General features: G+C 44.0%; 1 protein-coding gene across 2 annotated transcripts in view; it reads right to left on the reverse strand.

Annotated features, from left to right (window-relative positions):
* The window catches only part of PKD1 (polycystin 1, transient receptor potential channel interacting), a 117,210-nt gene that overhangs the window by 3,257 nt on the left and 95,762 nt on the right, over window positions 1–18,191 (reverse strand). The window contains exons 26-45 of one of the 2 annotated variants that reach the window (XM_074197226.1): window positions 17,243–17,438; window positions 13,920–14,090; window positions 13,663–13,806; window positions 12,930–13,140; window positions 11,271–11,397; window positions 10,658–10,774; window positions 10,042–10,091; window positions 9,635–9,828; window positions 9,192–9,285; window positions 8,451–8,569; window positions 8,153–8,355; window positions 7,733–7,927; window positions 6,370–6,509; window positions 3,435–3,547; window positions 2,912–3,056; window positions 2,418–2,543; window positions 1,721–1,895; window positions 1,329–1,619; window positions 1,043–1,177; window positions 56–361 (exon numbers count right to left, since the gene is read on the reverse strand). In XM_074197226.1, the coding sequence (XP_074053327.1) occupies window positions 56–361; window positions 1,043–1,177; window positions 1,329–1,619; window positions 1,721–1,895; window positions 2,418–2,543; window positions 2,912–3,056; window positions 3,435–3,547; window positions 6,370–6,509; window positions 7,733–7,927; window positions 8,153–8,355; window positions 8,451–8,569; window positions 9,192–9,285; window positions 9,635–9,828; window positions 10,042–10,091; window positions 10,658–10,774; window positions 11,271–11,397; window positions 12,930–13,140; window positions 13,663–13,806; window positions 13,920–14,090; window positions 17,243–17,438 (3,252 nt within the window). The remainder of the gene's footprint in view (window positions 1–55; window positions 362–1,042; window positions 1,178–1,328; window positions 1,620–1,720; window positions 1,896–2,417; window positions 2,544–2,911; window positions 3,057–3,434; window positions 3,548–6,369; window positions 6,510–7,732; window positions 7,928–8,152; window positions 8,356–8,450; window positions 8,570–9,191; window positions 9,286–9,634; window positions 9,829–10,041; window positions 10,092–10,657; window positions 10,775–11,270; window positions 11,398–12,929; window positions 13,141–13,662; window positions 13,807–13,919; window positions 14,091–17,242; window positions 17,439–18,191) is intronic. The other variant, XM_074197227.1, reaches the window with a different exon arrangement.

Below are 18,191 nucleotides of genomic sequence, written 5' to 3' on the forward strand. Positions count from 1 at the left end.
TTTTCAGGGGCCCCCTCTCCTCTGAGCTTCTGCAGGGGAGCTCCTCTGCACTCACCTCCTTGACCTTGCTGAAACCCATCCAGAGGCGCAGGCGGCGCAGAAATAGCTCCACCATCTCATAATCCTGGGGTTCCCATGCTGGGCGGTAAAGCTCTCCTCGAAGGGCATGGTAGCGCCTCCGCAGCACAACGGCCCCCAGTCGCAGAGCCCCCCACAGCTGCAGCACCATGAGACTGGTGCAGAGCAAGGGCGAGAGATGCCAAGGCTGGGAGGGACACAGGTGGGGGTCCCCACCTGCTGGGCATATCAGGAAGAGGTCCCAGCCCATGCTTCGGAGGGAGTCAGAGCAGGAGGAAAACAGCTATGAGGAGAGAAGGGAAGTAAGAGTCTGGGCTTAAGGGAGAGAGAGGCAGTAAGCCTTTGAGTGGCAGAGGCTGGGGGACAGTATGTAGAGGAAAGGAATGGGCTAAAGATGCAGAATGAGAAACAGTTTTGGACACAGCCTATGTGGGAATTTGTTTTCTTAACTATGCCTAGTTAAATTAGCTTCTAAAAAGTTGTTTTTTCCCCCCTTCATTTGAGACAATGGGAAAGAAAAATATTGCTTAGTTAATTGAAAAAAGTAAAATAAAGATTTTTAAATAGTAAATGATCAGGAACTCTTATTACAGAATAATAATAATAGCTAGCAAAGGGTTTTCAGTTATTGCCATTTGATCCTCACAACTATCCTGGGAGGCTGGTGCTATTATTGTTTTAGTTGAGGAAACTGAGACAAAGAGATTAAGTGACAGGCCTAGAGTCACACAGAAGTATCTGAGATTGGATTTGAATTTTGGTCTTCCTGACTCCAGGCCCACTGCACTGCCTAGGGGGTGAAGGTAATTCCCACCAACTTCCATCCTGCCCCTCACCCTAAGCTTCCAGGGGACAGGGTCCAGGACAGACTGAGGAAACACTTGTCCTCCAGCCTCATCTGCATCCCTAGGGAGAGGCAGGTGGCTCTCCTGCTGAGGGGATGCCAATTGGGGCAGTGACCTACCATGAAGCCAAGTTGGGTATAGGCTACAGCCAATACCAGGAGGGCCAAGCCAGCTGCCACCAGCTCTTTCACTGAGCGGTAAAGGGTTTTTCCAAACACTGACCACTGACGGATGAAACGAAGTTGCTGGGCAGCCTGAAGATGAAGACCAAGCTGTCACCAAGTCTGAGAGGAGCATCGGGGTGGGGGTGGGGCGAGACAGGGCCAACAGAGAGCCTCCCAGGATGGCTGTGAGGCCCAGGTGGGATAAAGATGGGAAGACCCTGGGATGGCGAGGGAGGCCCACCTTGATCATCAGCAGGAAGAGCAAGGATGCAGCCAGGCTGGCAAAGGCTGAGCTGAGCTGTGCCACTTGGTAGAAGCTGGTGAAGTGGTGGGGACGGCGTTTCAGGTAACGGCCCCACTGCTGGTCGGCCAGGCTGAGCTGACTCAAATGGATGAGCACGATGGCTGTGGTCAAGAGGATCAGCAGCCACTGGCCCCAGGCCCCCGCACGCACCAGGTACGCCTGGCCTTCCTTCTGCATGGCTAGGGCCTCGGCCACCACGAAGTAGACAACAAAGAGCATCAGAAAAACCTGGGGGAGACAATTGGCTCGCTGGAGGGGAGCTGCACCTGGACCAAGGGGGCAAGGCAGTGGGGGAGGGAACCACCAAGAGGGGTTGTCACCAGACTGACCATCATCAGCAGCTGCAAGGTGACGCCCGCACTGAGCCGCTGCAAGGGGAAGGGCCGCACGCTGACAGCCGTCAGAGCCCGTCCAGATACCGGGAACTCGAGGCGCAGTGTGACCGCAGCATGTAGCCCGACAGCTGGGCTGTACTGAGTGAGCTCCACAAAGACTGCCCGGCTCCTGTGGACAAAGCGGCAGGAAGGGGTCACTTCCTTGGACCAGTCTTCCAACCCCCAAGACAACTAATAGAGGAAGGTCCCAGGCTTCCAGGCTGGCCTGGACCAGTTGCTGTCCCCTTCTCTGGGCCTCGGTTCATCATCATCCTCATTCTTCATCAATGTTAGCACTTTAAGTTCTGAAAAGCTCTATATACAAATATCTCATTTTATCCTCACCAACTCTGGGAGGTAGGAGCTATTATTATCTCCATTTTGCAAATGAGGAAACTGAGGCAGACAGTGATTAAGTGATTTGGGCAGGATCTGGGGCTGCTCAGGTTTCTACTCTGGTCTTCCTGACTCCAATTCTATGTAAAATGGAGACAAAAACTTCCTTCTCTTTCCAGGATCATGTGTGAGTAAAAGGAGAGAAGAAATGAGAACTTTGAAAAGTAAAAAGAGGTGTTAAAAATAAACATTTTCTGGGCACATTTCTGCCCCAGTGATATACCCTTGGCTCTCTTTGCTTCCTCCCCAGACTCACATGTTGTCAATCCAATTATGCCGCTGTAGGAAGCCCAACAATTCTCGACTCTCTTCCAAGCTGACTCCCAGTTCCTGGATGTAGCCGCCACTATCGTAGACAGAGAAGTAGCCCCAGTACCAGACCCTGGGAGGTATAGGGTGACAATCAATGAAACAGCCCCCAAAGACCTACAAAACAGCCCTAGCTGCCCCATAAAGCCACAGGTATGGAAGAGTCACAAGGTCTTGTTCTTAATACCATGTCATCTGTCACCCAAAGATCTCCAGCTCTGAGGTGACATTTCCCAACTCAGAATAGAAGGAGGATGTGAATTCAGGGGTGACGCCATGCAGTTTCCCCTCCCTTCCTCCACAAATCTGGCCTCTCCTAGACCAAAAGAAAAAACCAGCTTCTCGAGAGCTTTCAGTTTCACAGCTATTCCCGTTGTTCACATGTGGACAACTGGAAATGTGGGGATCCATGGAGCCCATCCTTGCTGCCCAGCTTCTCACCCTGCCAAATCAGGAGCGGAGTAGGCCCATGCCCTTGTCCCGTTTGGGGAGCTGCTTTCCCAGCCAACTTCATAATCTTTGGTACTGAAGCTGTTGGTGGTTGTGCACATTCTTCTCACTGTTCCCAGAGTATCTGGGCAGAGTGCTGAAAGGTAGTCATTCAACTAACTTTTATTAAGTGTTCAGTATGTCCTAAACATGGGTTCTAAAGAAAAAACACCCCGCCTCTCCCCCCACCGACACACACACACACACACACACACACACACACACACACTCTCTCTCTCTCTCTCTCTCTCTCTCTCTCTCTCTCTCTCTCTCTCTCTCTAAGAGATCCCATTCTATCAGTTCCAAGAGGGATCTTGTGAATGGGGAAGAATGCTTTGGTGGGGAAGAGGGAGAAGGTGATATTGAAACAGGTCTCCAAACAGAGGGAGGCTAGGGTAAGGGGAGGAAGTAGGAAGTAGTCCAAGGGAAGAGACTTTGGGCACAAGGGAGAGAAAGATCACCAACTTCAATTCACCTTCTTGTAGCCGAACCTGCCGAAGACGTGGGGGTCCCAGCTCCAGGGCAGATTGGTTTCCATGGACGTAGGGCAGCAGTACCCGTGACATCCACACCCAGAATTCATCTGACCTACTCCCCCCAACCCAGAAAAATGAAAGTTACTCTCTTCCACCAGTTTCAGAGACAGTGAATCATTCCCACCTGAAAGTCCAAGTCTAACCCCAAGATTAAATCTTTTCCTAGGTTACACAGGTCATAGCTATACCTGCTTTTTGACTAGCCCTTGTCATTCTCTAACATCATTTGATGTCAGTGGTGACCAGTCCAGACACAGCCCCACCTCAACCTAGTGATTGGTTCTTGGTCAGAGCTTTTGGTGAAATCTGTAGCGATCATTCATTTTCTTTCCTTTTTTTTAAAGGTTTTTGCAAGGCAGTGGGATTAAGTGACTTGCCCAAGGCCACACAGCTAGGCAATTATTAAATATCTGAGGTTGGATTTGAACTCAGGTACTCCTGACTCCAGGGCCCGGTGCTCTATCCACTGTGCCACCTAGCCGCCCCTGGGATCATTCATTTTCATAAGTAACACAAGTGGGAGCAATGTTCCTGGGCAGTTATAATTTAGACTATAAAAGCAGCCTGGGACTAAAAAACAACACAAAACAAAACTGAACTCTACTGGCCTTTACAGAGATCTGACACTATATTTGGGGTAATCTTAAGTTACTCTAGGGTAGGGCACAGCTGCTTGGCTACCTTCACAAAACTGATGTAGAAGTCTTACAGCTCAATTGATCAAAGAACAGCCTGAGGTTTGGGTGAGCAGGAGGGAGATAAAAGGCACCTTACTCAAGAGTAGTGAAGTAATGAACAAAGATAATGAGAAAGCTACATGGGAAGCTAAAGAATCTAAGGATGACTTGAAGCTGGATGGAAGAAAGATGAACGCTTCTCTCTCTCCCTCAACATTCACTAAAATCTTGTAACTTTTAGTTTAAGATACAGCTAGAAACCAGACTACCAGACCTGGAGTTAGGAAGACTTGGAATTCAAATTCAGCCTTAGACATTTCCTAGCTTGTGATCGTGGACAAGTCACTTAACCTTGTTTGCCTCAGTTTCCTCATTTTTAAAATGAGTTGGAGAGGAAAATGGTAAACCATTCTGGTATCCTTGTCAAGAAACCTCCAAATAGGGTTACAAAGAGCTGGACATGACTGAAACAACTAAACAAATAGAAATGAGAACCTAATATTCTTTTTTAAATTATATAAATATTTTATTTGTTTTCCAATTACATACAATGGCAGTTTCTAGTAATCATTTCTTTTTTTTGCAAAAGAACCTAATTTTCAAACATGATTTTCACTCCTTTCTTCCCTCCAAAATAAGAATAAAAATAAAAATCTATTGCCCACAATTGAAATGGGGTACTAATCTCAGAAGAAGCAGATAGTGGGGAGAAAATACTGAATCCTAAAACAATGTCAAAAGAGACAGGTTAGTGACTCGGTAATCAGAAGGCAAATTCCCTTCTTCAGTAATAATAATAGCACTTTAAGGTTGGCAAAAAAATCATTGCATACAGCTCAACCTTCTGAAGTTTTATTATCATCCTCATTTAACAGATGAAGAAACCGAAACTCAGAGGTAATTTGCCCAGATACAGTTAGTATCTAAAGCACAATTTGAACACAGCTCTTCCCAACTCCAAACCAGCGCTTCACTCCCTAGGCCAAGAAAAGGGCAACCACAACGGCAGAGTGACTTTGAACTTGCAGAAGAAAAAGCTAAACTAAAAGTTTTTAACATCTCAACACTTTTTCTCTTCTCAAATTCCAGAAATAACTGAGTAGCGTAATTGAAAGGACCATTTATACAAAGTACTGAATGCTCTCTTGGTGATATTTAATGACACTGAAAAACCCAGACTCAAATCATTTCCTTTCTAGGGTTTGGCTAGAGGATGTCACAGCTTCAGAAGAAGGCTTAATTAATTTATGAATAATGTTTGTCATTCAATATTTTCTGACTGTAGAAGGGTCTAAAAGGTCAAGATCTCCAAGGATATGACCATGTCTGACCTTGAAACATATCATTCCTTTTCAGCCACACTATTGTTCACTGCAGAAGCTTCTCTCCCAATTAACCAGACAGAAGAATGTAAATAGACACCTTGGGAGAGCCATGAAGTTCCAAAATGACCCTGCTGCATCAAAAAGGTCTCCTGGAGCGGGACTAACCTTGCCTTGAAAGGCTGGCTACAGGAAGCCTTTTAGAGCAGGAGAGGGGTTGGTGTCTTCTTCTTCTTCTTCTTCTGGGTTATTAGCATTAATTGCTGTCTTCCTGTCTTTCCTCTCTGCCTTCCACCATGCTATAATATGCATGGTGATATGACACTTATTGGGCCAATTTTAGGTGGGGTGTGCCTGCCTTACATTAGAAGGGGTCTGGCATAGCTTATTGATTAATTACTTTTTTTCTACTATGATGAAAGATAGAAGTGAGGAGAGGCTGCAGTTAAAAAGAGAAATGAGAGATATAAATCCAGAGACCCTCACATTGAGAAAACAGGTGCCCAAAGAGAAGACAGAGACTCTTTCCCAAGGGCATTCAAAGCAAGAACTTCCCTTCTGCAAATATATAGAAGTATGGGAAAAATGGCATATCAAAGTCCAGGTTCTCCATCACTGTTCCTACACTATAGCCCAGAGTGCCCAGCTCCCATCACAACTGGGTCCTCCATCAGACGGTGCTGCCACACATCTTTTTTTCCTCCCCACTTCCTGATATTTTAAATGTCTTACCCCAAGTGAAGATCTTCCTAGTTATGACTCTGCCCTCTGCTTGGGATAGCTTTGCCCTTCTGCTTCAGGTGGTTTTCTTGGGGTCCTACCTAAAGATTGGGGGCTAGACAAGATAAGCCTGGAGGTTATTCTAGGGTGATTACCTGGTAATTCCCAGGAAGGCCTTGCTGTCCAGTTCTTGCTTGATGGAACTCTGCAGACGGTAGGCATGAGTGTGGTTTGAGGCATCTCCATAGTTAGTGAGGAGGGTCACCAGCAAGAACAGCATGTACACCAAAAAATTCTGAAGACATGGGGAAGACTGTGAGCAGTCATCAAAGGACTGAGAGAGCCCTAAACTCTATGGTGGACATTAATACCCTCCTCTACCCTTGAGGACTATAGCAGAAATTCAGACTTCATCCTCGTTCTTCCCTCTCTTCCCACTCCATCCTGGAGACCTGATAGCTGGGAATATTCATGTCTAGCCTCTACTTAATTCTACTTGTCCCCTAATGTCACCTTCCAAACTCCATAAGAGATCATATTTGCTAGCTGTATGAGGTATAGAATTGGTTTATCTTTTTCTCTGTTCCCCAAGAGTTTATTTTTTAACTACTTACTACATACACATATTTATTTTTTATTTTATAGTGTATGTGTGTGTGTGTGTGTGTGTGTGTGTGTGTGTGTGTATGTGTGTGTGTGAAGCTACCAAGTTATGCAGGATGGGTAGTGTGTGTGTGTAAAGAAGGGACATGAGATAAAATTGGAAAGATAATTAATAGACTGACCTTGAGTGCCAGGCCAAGCAATATGAATTTTATTTTGTTTACAGTGGGGAACTAATGAAGGCTTTTTTTTTTTAGATTTTTCAAGGCAATGGGGTTAAGTGGCTTGCCCAAGGCCACATGGCTAGGTAATTATTAAGTGTCTGAGGTCAGATTTGAACTCAGGTACTCCTGACTCCAAGGTCAATGCTCTTATCCACTGCACCACCTAGCCACCCCTCTTGAAGGCTTTTGAAAAGTGATATAGGAAAATTAATTTGGCAGCATGTTCAGGGTGATTTGGAGAGGAAAATATTTTGAACCAGGAAACTGGTTGGGAGGCTACTTTAATAGCCCAGGAATGATGTCATATGGGCCCTAATTCAGAGTAGGGGATAGGGTTGGAGGAATGGAAAAGAAGGGAAGGATGTGATAAATATTGCAAAGGAAGAAGCAAGGAGAATTGGCAACTGATTGGATGTGGGTGGTGAGGGAGAGGGAGGAGTCAAAGATGACTCTTGTTCGAGCTGGGTGATGGGTAAGATGTTGGTGCCATAAACAGAAACAGAGAAGTCTAGAAGAGGAGCAGACTGGCAGGTAAGACAGTTGCATTAATTTGACATGTTGAGTGGGAGAGGGGACATGGGGGGTGAAGGGGTCTAGTGAGCTCTCCAGTGCTCTCCTCTCCCTACTCTGGGGCCCAGCCTGCTGGCAGTGGCAGATGCAGGGACAAGGATCTGGTCAAGTCCAAGGTCACCTTGAGCATCCTGTGCAATAACTTGACTTTACGAGCCTCCTCCTTGGCCTGGAAGAGGGCAAAGCCCTGAGGAGGCCGTACTCGGGGGATCCGCTCACACACGGGCTCCACAGTCGGACACTCCACTAGAGTATCATCTTCCTCTGGATGAAGTCGCTTAGCCACCAAGGAGAAGTAGAGGGCTTCCAGCAAGATCTGGGGGCACCAGGGAAGAGAAGTCAAGCTCCTGCTTAGGGGGGTCTTTCCTCCTCCTCCATTGTTCTGGCCCAAGGTAGGGTAATAGGTGGAGAAGGGTACTGTTGGTTTATGGATAGAGACAGAAGGAAGAAGAAGAGGGCAGATATGAAAAGAAAGGCAGAGGTGGGAAGAAGAAGAGAGGCAGGAGAGGGGGAGTGAATGGGGAAGGGAGACATGATCTACCTTGAGAGGTTCCCAGACCAGGAATGAGGACAGGAAGCTGAAGATGCCTGAGATGAGCCACATGACACCAGTGCTGGAGGTGAAGTTGGTACCGATCCAGCCTGAGACGCCCACAGCCACCAGCACGAGCAGGAGGCTGAGCCCATGGGCAAGGGGGGCACACCATGGAGGAAGCAATCGCTTCTGCAGCCCCTCAGCCAGACCTGCAGGGGAGAGGTGGAACCCAATCAGAAAAAAACACGATGGGGAAAGGAGAGAAAGGGAAAGAACTGGGGGAATGATGTCCTGGGAGTCCTACCTTCCCTGGTGAACTTTGCTGACTGGACCAGTTCCTGTGTGGCAGCCATGGCGGGCAGTCCCTTCTCATTCAACCTCTGAAGCATCAGTGTCTCTGTTTTTGCCCCCAAAGAACCAGACCTGAGGAAGCGTACAGGCTATGATCATACCTTAGTGCAGGGGGAATGAATCACTATTAGTGGGAGATGGGGGTAGACGATGGAAGAGGAGGTAGCCGACTGTCTTTTCTTTCAAAGAAATTATTTCAAGAGCCAACAAGCCCCTAGACTGGAGGATGGGGATGGGCTCTAATCCCAGTTCAGTCTTTGGTTTGGGTAATTAAATCTTTTTCTTCCCACTTGTGAGATGGGAAGATTTCCTTTTGCAGAAAAGGAAAGCATCACAGATGCTGATGGAGGTATCTTACTACAATGACGTTCTCTACAGAAGAGGACTTAAGGACTTGAGGACTCTACAATAGACCTCCTTGCTGAGGTATGAAATTCAATCAAAGTTGAAGTCAACTCAGGAGGTCAGTTACTGAGTGACCAAGAAGACCCTAGTACCAACTAATCCCAGAGAGGTGGTTCTAATGACAGCTTCCAAACAAGACTGGAGACATTACTTTCATGTCTTAGGCTCTGGGGGCTTCACTCTTTCCCATTACACCAGGGACAGATTAAACTGTCCCCAACCCAAAAGCTGGGTCCAGAAAGGTCTTGCCCCTCCCTGCTTCACTCCTCACAGTTCCTACTGCACTCACAGGCCAGTGAGGAGATCTGTTTCCAGATGGATGTCTCTAGCAGGGGCAATGCTGCTGGCCCCCTCAGCAAATAGCTGTCGGATGAGATCTTCATCTGGAGGAAGCAGAATCAGTAGAGGAATGTTGGGCATGAGTCAAGGGTCAGGTCAAGACCTATGATCCTATTCACCCCTCACACCCTTCCATCCCTCATCCCCCCCACCCCCAAGGATGAGCTATTGCTTTTCCCAAATGGTTCAGAATGGATAGGGACATATCTACAAAGATGGAGGATTACCTATGACCCAACCTAGGTACTCCCCTTTTTATAGGGAAGCTGAAACAGAATATATTTCCTCCCTTAGTTTTTCTGCAACTGTGTCTTAATTTTCCACCAGAATGGGGGGTTATTATAATCACAAAAAAATTCCTCCTTCATCTCCAACTAAGACCTATTTACTCACCTGAAGTAGAGAAATACTTTGTCTGGGAAGGGGGGCTACTCAGGGAGAGACCATCTTCCTCTGTGACCTCCAGGGTCTGAGCATTCCCAGCCCGGGCCCGCACCAGCCTCTGAAGGGTGTTACCCATGATGGAAGGGTCACTGAGAAGGTCTGGCCAGCTAAGAGTGCCATCACTGGACTGCCAATGTATCAAACTGTGAGAAGCAAGCACACCCCGCCAGAGGAACACATGAAATCTTGATAAATTAACATACTGTCCTCCAAGGGCAAATAGCACAGGACCATGGAAGAATGCAAATATATCATGTGGGGGAAATATGCATGAAATCCAGGTGGCTGTGACATTTGATTCCTGAATGTATGTGACATATTTGTCTGAATTCTATGTTTTCTCTGGGGGTACCCACCTTTTAGAATCATCCAGAAACAAATCTGTTTTAGTTTGTCCAGAAAATGCCTGTGAAAAAGAATACAGAGAATTTCAGAGATAAGATCTGACCAGGGAGAATTATGGTCTTTGCCAATATCCTAGGGATCCACGAACTTTTAAAAAAATTCATCATACTTCCAGGTAATTGGATTCCTTTGTAATCCTACATGTTTTATTTTATGCATTTAAAAGCATTAATCTGGGAAGGGGTCAATAGAATTTCCCAGACTGCCTTGGGGTCCCTGGACCCCAACCAGCAAGCCTCAGCATCAAGTGTGAGTTCTCACAATAATATATGGCAATATAAGGTTTACAAAATTCTTTCTTCATAACAACTCTCAAGGTAGGCAAGGTAAGAATTATTGCCCTCGTTTTAGGAGGGTTTGGGAAGGTTAGAGGGAAAATCATTCACAGTCACAATTAGAAAGTGCTTGAGGCCAGAAGAAGGGTCAGCTGAATGGGGAAGGGGCTGGACTAGAAAGATTCCCTGTATTTCTTTCCTTGTGGCCCCACATTTACTGGAGAGTCAGTCCGACTCCTGTAAACAAGGAGGCAGGTCAGTCACATGCAAGGTCTATGCCAGTCCCCATCACCTCAGTGCGGAGCCCGGACAAAGTGAGGAAGGAGCTGTCTAGGACTGACGTCTCCAGGTAATTATCAATATCCAGCACCTGCTGCCCCCCGGGGCTACGGTCGGGGCTTACAGAAACCTGCAGGAAGAACAATCTGATGCAGTTTGCACAATAGCTGACCCATATGGCTGCTTAAGAAATAACTGCCTCCTGCAGCTGCCTTTCCCCTTTTCCTGGACATCAGCTTGTTCAACCCTCCACTTCAAAGTAGATATCCTAGTGAGCTGGAGTGGGGCAGAGGACCAAATGAACTTGGAGAGCACACCCCACAGACAACAGAAGATTGATTCCCAAATCCACTTTTTTTTAAAAAAAAATTATTTATTTAAGGTAGTGGGGTTATGTGACTTATCTAAGGCCACACACCTAGGCAATTATTAAGTGTCTGAGGTCATATTTGAACTCAGGTCCTCCTGACTCCAGGGGCTAGTGCTATATCCACTGTGCCACCTAGCTGCCCCCCAAAAAACACTCTTTACCTATATAAGGATGCTTAAATAGCTACTACCCTCTCCTATCTTATAGGTTCTGGTCCCACTGACCCCGTCTCCCATGCTACTGGTCCCATCCTTACCTTGCTCCGGGACATTCGGAAGAGAAACAGGATGATCAGGTAGAGGGGGTAGACAATCACACTGGACACTAGACCAACAGCCACTGTGTCCACACTTAATGGAATCAGGCTGGACATGGGTACATTGCTGCAAGGAAGGAAGGGAACAAGCAGTTATTAAGAGCCTACAACTTTGGGGATGTTATTTTTATTCCCCTTTACAACTGAAGAAACTGAGGCAGCAGATTAAATGACTTGCCCAGGGTTATACAGCTAGTTAAGTGTCTGAGGTCAAATTTTAACTCAGGTTTTCCTGAGTTTTCCTGTCCAGGTCTTAGGGACTTAAATCACTTTGTCAAAGAGAAAAACAGTAATAGCTAAAACACTTTATAGAAATAAGGGTCAGATTTAAATAATTGGAGAGAAATATTCATTATTCATGAGTAAGTAGAGCCAATAAAATTTTTTTTTAGGGTTTTGCAAAGCAAACGGGGTTAAGTGGCTTGCCCAAGGCCACATAGCCATGCCATTACTAAGTGTCTGAGACCAGATTCGAACCCAGGAACTCCTGACTCCAGGGCCAGTGCTCTATCCACTGTGCCACTTAGCTGCCCCCCAATATAATTTTTAAAATGACAATTTTATTTAACTAATATATTTATTGCCATTCCAATTAAATTACTGAAAAATATTTTGCTGAGTTAGGAAAAAATAATAAGCAAATTCATTTGGAAGAACAAAAGGTAAAGCATTTCAGAGAACCTAAAGAAAAAATATAAAGGAAGGAGATTCAGCAGATCTTAAAACTATAATATAAGGCAAGAACATTGTTGACATATGAAATGGATAATTTTGATTTTTTTAAATTAAAAAGTATTGCACTAATAAAACCAATGTGGCTGGGACTGGAGGGAAAGTAGAAAATGGGAAGAAACTTTCAATAGATAATCTCTCAGGTAGGATATGATTGTGATGGCATATTGCTGTGATGCAGTAAATGATGAATTGATTTATTTAGAAAAGCATGGAAAGACTTGGATCTTTGAAGGAAAATGCTATTCACCTCCAAAGAGGGAACTGAATAATGGTAACATGCATAGTATGTTTTTACCTATATATACATGAGTGTGTGTGTGTGTGTGTGTGTGTGTTTAACTGTAGCTTTCTCTAGGGCAAGGGAGGAAGGGAGGAAAAAATAAAATAAAAAGTACACAGCATAGAACAAAAGAAAACCTAAAAGGAAGTACTGCTTTGAAAACAATGCGTAGGATTTAGTTACATAGGTTTTTGTGAAATGGAAATTTATTGATTGTTCTGCTGTATACACAGAAATATTCTTTTTTCTTTTCTTATTTTTGTTTTTAAGTTTAAAATGAATAAAATTGTTAAAAAAATTTTTACAAAGAGAGAGAGAAATGGTAATAGGAAAATATAGCAGGAACCAGAGAGGTTTAGTTAACACCAAAAGGAAAAATGTCTAATAGTGAGGTAGACCAGGAATTGCCTATAGGAGACCATGAAGAGTGAGGAAATGACTATCTTTGAAGAGGTTGTATTTGGGGGAAGAATAGACACAATGGCAAGAACCATGGCCACTTTACTTTGGGGATATCATTGGGAAGGATTGGAGACAAGCTGTTACTGCCCAGGTTGACTAGAGGGCGAGGGAGAAGGACCTACCTGTGATTGATATCTCCCACAACTCCATACCACACAGCATTGGCACCTAGGAAGAGGCAAATGAGGAGGGCACAGCAGGTGGCACGCTGGACCCGAGTGAAGCGACTTCGTGGAGGGCGATCCCACAATGAGAGCCAGATATGCTTCTCAAAGAAACCTCTTTGGAGTTCAGCGGTCAGCAACCGGGGGAACCTGCGCAGAGTGGCATCACCTGGGGGGCACAGAGAGGGGGGAAATGAAAGGCACATAGGTTAGAAGGGAGATGAATAATTTCATCTTCAAACACACTTGGTTTCCCCCTCCCATATACATTCAATCTGATATGGTGTGGAGGCATGGATAGAACACATGGAGTCAGCAAGTCTTGGGTTCAAATTAAACTTCAGGCACTTACTCTGTATGACTCTGGGCAAGTCATTCAACCTCCTGTGTCTCAGTTTTCTCATTTATAAAACAAGAGGATTGGACTTAATGGCTAACCTCTCATGTTCCTTCTAGCTCTAAATCTATGCTCCTCAGTATCATATACCCACAAATATGCTTACTTCCATGCTTATTGTCACACAGATGGACAGACAGAAATAGGCATGGAAGTTTCTTTCTTGGATAGAGCCAAGAATCTGAAAAAAGTGAAAAATCAGAAAAATCATGGAAGGCATAGAGCTAAACTCAAGGGAAGTAGGGGGCTGGGGAAAGACTTAAAGAAGGAATCCAGAGACTGAGGAAGGCTTACTTGCTGCTAGGACTTCCTTTTCCACCAGGCCCCCATTGTCCTCAGTCTCCACTGACAACCAATCATTCACCAGGAAGAAGGCGCTTCGGCCAGTCTGTAGATCCCGGACAATAATGTGCTGCAGGAACCAGGCTGGGCTAAGTCCTAGGGAGAGAAGACAAGAAGCCATAGAGTCTAGGCCATGTCTCAGAAGAAGAACCAGATTCAGGGGGGGCAGAGGAAGGAAGGTCCCACATGGCCAAGCCCTCTCTCCACACCTTTGTTGTCATGCCACACTCGGATCTTCCACACACTTCCAAGGCTGCGCTGTGTGGCAATCTGGAAGATGTCTAGACTGTTTCGATGGAAAGCACTCTCTCCATCCAAGTGCCGGTGTCCACTTCGGCCATCTGCCCCATAGAGGGTGATGCCCACATGGGCTGTTGTGCCTAGACAGGGAAGGAGGGAAGGTAGAGAAACTTTAGTATAGAGAGGTTATAGAGAGGGTGTTTGCAAAGGCAGAGTCTGGGGAATAGGAAGGACTGAGAAGAGCTTGAGAGCTGCCTAGCAGGAGAGAGGAACCCAGAAGAAGGGAAAAGAATGATATTTATGAGCTCAGATTTTGATGCACCAAAGTCCAGAATATATAGGCAATAAAGCAAACTAGAGATCTTTGGGCAAAAAAGATGAATTATAATCTTATAGGTATCACTGAGACTTGATGATCAGTAATCACAGCAATGAAAGGGAATGTCCCATTTGAAAGGAATAGATTATAATAATAACAATATTCATGTAGCACTCTAAGGTTTATAAAGTGCTTTACATTCATTATTTCATTTGATTCTCACAACAATCCTGTGAAGCATTATTATCATTCCATTTTACAGATGATGCCTGCACTCTGAAATGGAAGCAATGTCCACTAGAGCTAATATGATGTTATTTTCTCTTTTTATGTTACTGTCAACTTCTAGTGACTTCCCCATTCACTTCTGAACAGAACTTTTGCTAGTTACAAATATGTACCATCAAGGGAAAAAAAGAATCAATCTATTAGCCATCTCTGAAAATATGCATCATTCCATACTTATGGTCCAGGGGAAGATGATGGCAGAACCTTCATGGACAAATAAGACAGAGGTCAAAACAGGAAATATCCCACATATTAATAAATTCTGAAACTGTACTTTTTTGTAAGCAGCTAAGAATTGGAAGTAAAGTAGAGGTTCTTCATTTGGGGAAAAGTTGAACAATCTGTTGTATGTTAATGTAAAGAAATATTTTTTTTTTTTGCAAGGCAAACGGGGTTAAGTGGCTTGCCCAAGGCCACACAGCTAGGTAATTATTAAGTGTCTGAGACCGGATTTGAACCCAGGTACTCCTGACTCCAGGGCTGGTGCTTTATTCACTACGCCACCTAGCTGCCCCAATGTAAAGAAATATTATTTTACCCTGAGAAATAATAAAAATGAAGAATTCTGATACTTGTATGAACTGATGCAGAGCAAAGAGAGGAGGACCAAGGGGAATGATTTATATAATAACCATACAAATATAACAGTAAATAAACATTGATTAAAGTTCACAGATCGCTGATCAATGCCTTGAATCACTGCATCATCAGTGATGAGTTGGAAGGGTCTTTGGAGGTCATTGATCCCAAACCCAGAATGCCATCTACTACCTCAGGCTGCTTCTCATTGACCCAGTGGTGAAGCATTTCTCCCTTGACAAGGAAATCTAACCGTCACTGGGTCTCTACCCTCACATGTCAGACTAAGCCCATTTTCCATACTGATGGGGTTATTAAACTGGTGGATCAGTGGAAAATCGCAGACATTAGTATTGTTTACCAGGATTTCAGGAAGTTTTGTTATCAAATCTCTTAAAATATCTTTGTGGACAAGACATAGAAATGTGAACTAGAAGATGGAGCTGAATTATATAAATCCCTGAATAACTTAACCTAAATAGTAGGAATCAGGGGACTCCATTTATCCTGAACAAATATCTTCAAAAAGTGCCAGCAGTGTGGCCCATCAACATTTTTATTAGTAACTTGTGTGATGATAATGTGATTATCAAATTGATTCAAGATACAAAAGCTATGAGGCTGTTGTGGACTAGAGGAAAGAAAAACCAAACAAAATACAAAAGACCTGTTTTTGAATCTTGATTGCACTACATTACTACCTGGACAAATTGTCTCTTCTCTCCAGACTTCAGTTTTTTCCTCCATAAAATAAAAGGATTGGACTAGATGGTTTCTTAAGGTCCAAAACCATTGATCCTTGCTACTGAGTTGCATAACAAAATTAAGATCTAGAATGATCTCAACAGGCTAAAACTAATAAGTTTGGAATTGTGGGATAAAACTAATAAGATAAAGTATAATAGGGGTAAATGTAATATCTTACATATGACTTAAAAAAATAAGGCAGGTCTAAGCAATTATTCAGAAAAGATTTAAGAACTTTAATGGATAGCAAACTCAATGAGTTGAATATCAGTGAAAAATGAATTCAATCTCAGGCAGTCTTAATAGAAATTTAATATTGTGAGGACAGTGGGAATCCCATAGTACTTGACTCTGCTTTGGTTACACTGGAAGTCCTGAATTCAATCCTGGGAGCCATATCTAAGAAGAATCTTGACAAACTGGATTATGTTTAGTTGGCAACCCAAAAAGGAGAGGAGACTTATCCTACAAGGATAAAGGACCTCATCCTACAAGGATCAGTTGAGAGAAATTAGGGTTGTTTAGCTTAGAGAGGACTTAGAGGCCCTTGATTGCTAACTTCAACTACCTAAGGAATGGTCATATAGGAGAGAGATTTGATCAATTCTACTTGGCCCCACAGGACAGATCTAGAATTAATGAGTGGAAGTAACTTAGAAGTAGATTTCAACTTAAAATAAGGAAAGGTGGTTTAACAATTAGTTAATTGGAAATGAAATGGGCTACCTCAGGAGAGGGTAAATTGCTTATTATTAGAGGTCTTTAAACAGAAGTTGGAAGTTTGTTTGTTGGAATTCCTGTCCAAGTTGGAGAGGGACAGGATGGATGATTCCTGAGGTTTTTCCCAACACTGAGATTCTAATTTGGTACTTAAGATCTCCACCTTTTAATAGGTAGTGTCAAGGCCAAGGTGATCTAGTAAGGTGAGGAGATGGTAAGCAGGCATGATGAATAGTAATCATAGTAATAATAATAATAATAATAATAATAATAATAATAATAATAATAGAATTAATAGGGCACATTAAAGTTGTCAGAGTTCTTTCCATACATAATCTCACTTTATCCCCACAATGACCCTGGGAGATAAGTTATTATCCCATATTACAGTTGAAGAAAATAAGGCAAACAGATTGAATGACTTGCTCAGGGACACACAGCTAGTTAATGTCCAAGGCTACATTTGAACTCAAGTCTTCCTGACTCCAGGCCCACTGGCCCTCTAGTTGTTTCTGTGCTGAGGGATTTAAGCTAAATTATGCACCAAAGCCAAAATGACTCTTCCAACCTCCCACCCAGTCCCTGCCCACTCCCTCCCTGTCCCTTGCCACAAGTCCAGTTGTCTCTGCCTGCTTTCACCTGAGCCCTGGCCCCAGCCAGTCTTGACAAGTATCTCATACTTGAAGCGACCATTCTTCCCACAGAAGGGGATGATGCTCACTCGACTGACATCCATCAGGTCCAGCTTGTGGACAATCAAAGCTGTCACTGCATAAGTGGCCAGGCACACAGCACAAGTAAGGAGCACAATGTAGTTGATGCCTGGTGCTGGATCCTGTGCCGAGAGAAAGATTATTGGTTCAAGGCTGGCACTGGCTACTTCATGAATACCATACCCACTCAGGACCCCAATCCCACCTCCCTTTTTACTTTCCAACCACACTTGTTCCTTCACCTCTCCTTCTGCCTTCCCCCTAAAAAAAAGCTCCTCTTTTCTTTTTTTATTTCTTTTTATTTTGGAGGCAATCATGGTTCAGTGACTTGTCCAGGTCACCCAATGTGTAAGTATTTGAGTTCAAATTTGAACTCAAGTTCTCCTGACTTCAGGGCTTATGCTCCATCTACCTGCCCCACTATTTCATCCAGCCATTTTTTTATTGTTGTTTTGGGGTTGAGTTTTTTTTTTTTGAGGCAATTTGGGATGACATATCCAAAATCACACAGCTACTATCTTCTTGACTCCAGGGTCAGTGCTTTAGCTGCCCCAAAGAGTCTTATTTTAAATGAACTTTGAGATGGATCTTGAAAGATGCCTTGCAGTGAATTCTTTTGCAGTAAACTCCTTGTTAAACCTTTCTTATTACAATTTCTTTAAGCAAGGATCCTCTAAATTTCTGAGTTATTTGGTCTTCATTGAACTCTTTGGGGCAAGGATTATTTCTTCTGATTCCAGTGCTGAGCATCAGTGTCCAACATGTAAGTGCAAAAGAAATGCTTTTTCATTCACTTACTTATTCATTCATTCATTCATTCATTCATTCATCTTCCCAGTAGCATGGGCTCTTTTACTTTTGAAATAATACTTTGT

This window comes from Macrotis lagotis, chromosome 8 (genome assembly GCF_037893015.1).
Source record: "Macrotis lagotis isolate mMagLag1 chromosome 8, bilby.v1.9.chrom.fasta, whole genome shotgun sequence".
Lineage (NCBI taxonomy): Eukaryota > Metazoa > Chordata > Mammalia > Peramelemorphia > Peramelidae > Macrotis > Macrotis lagotis.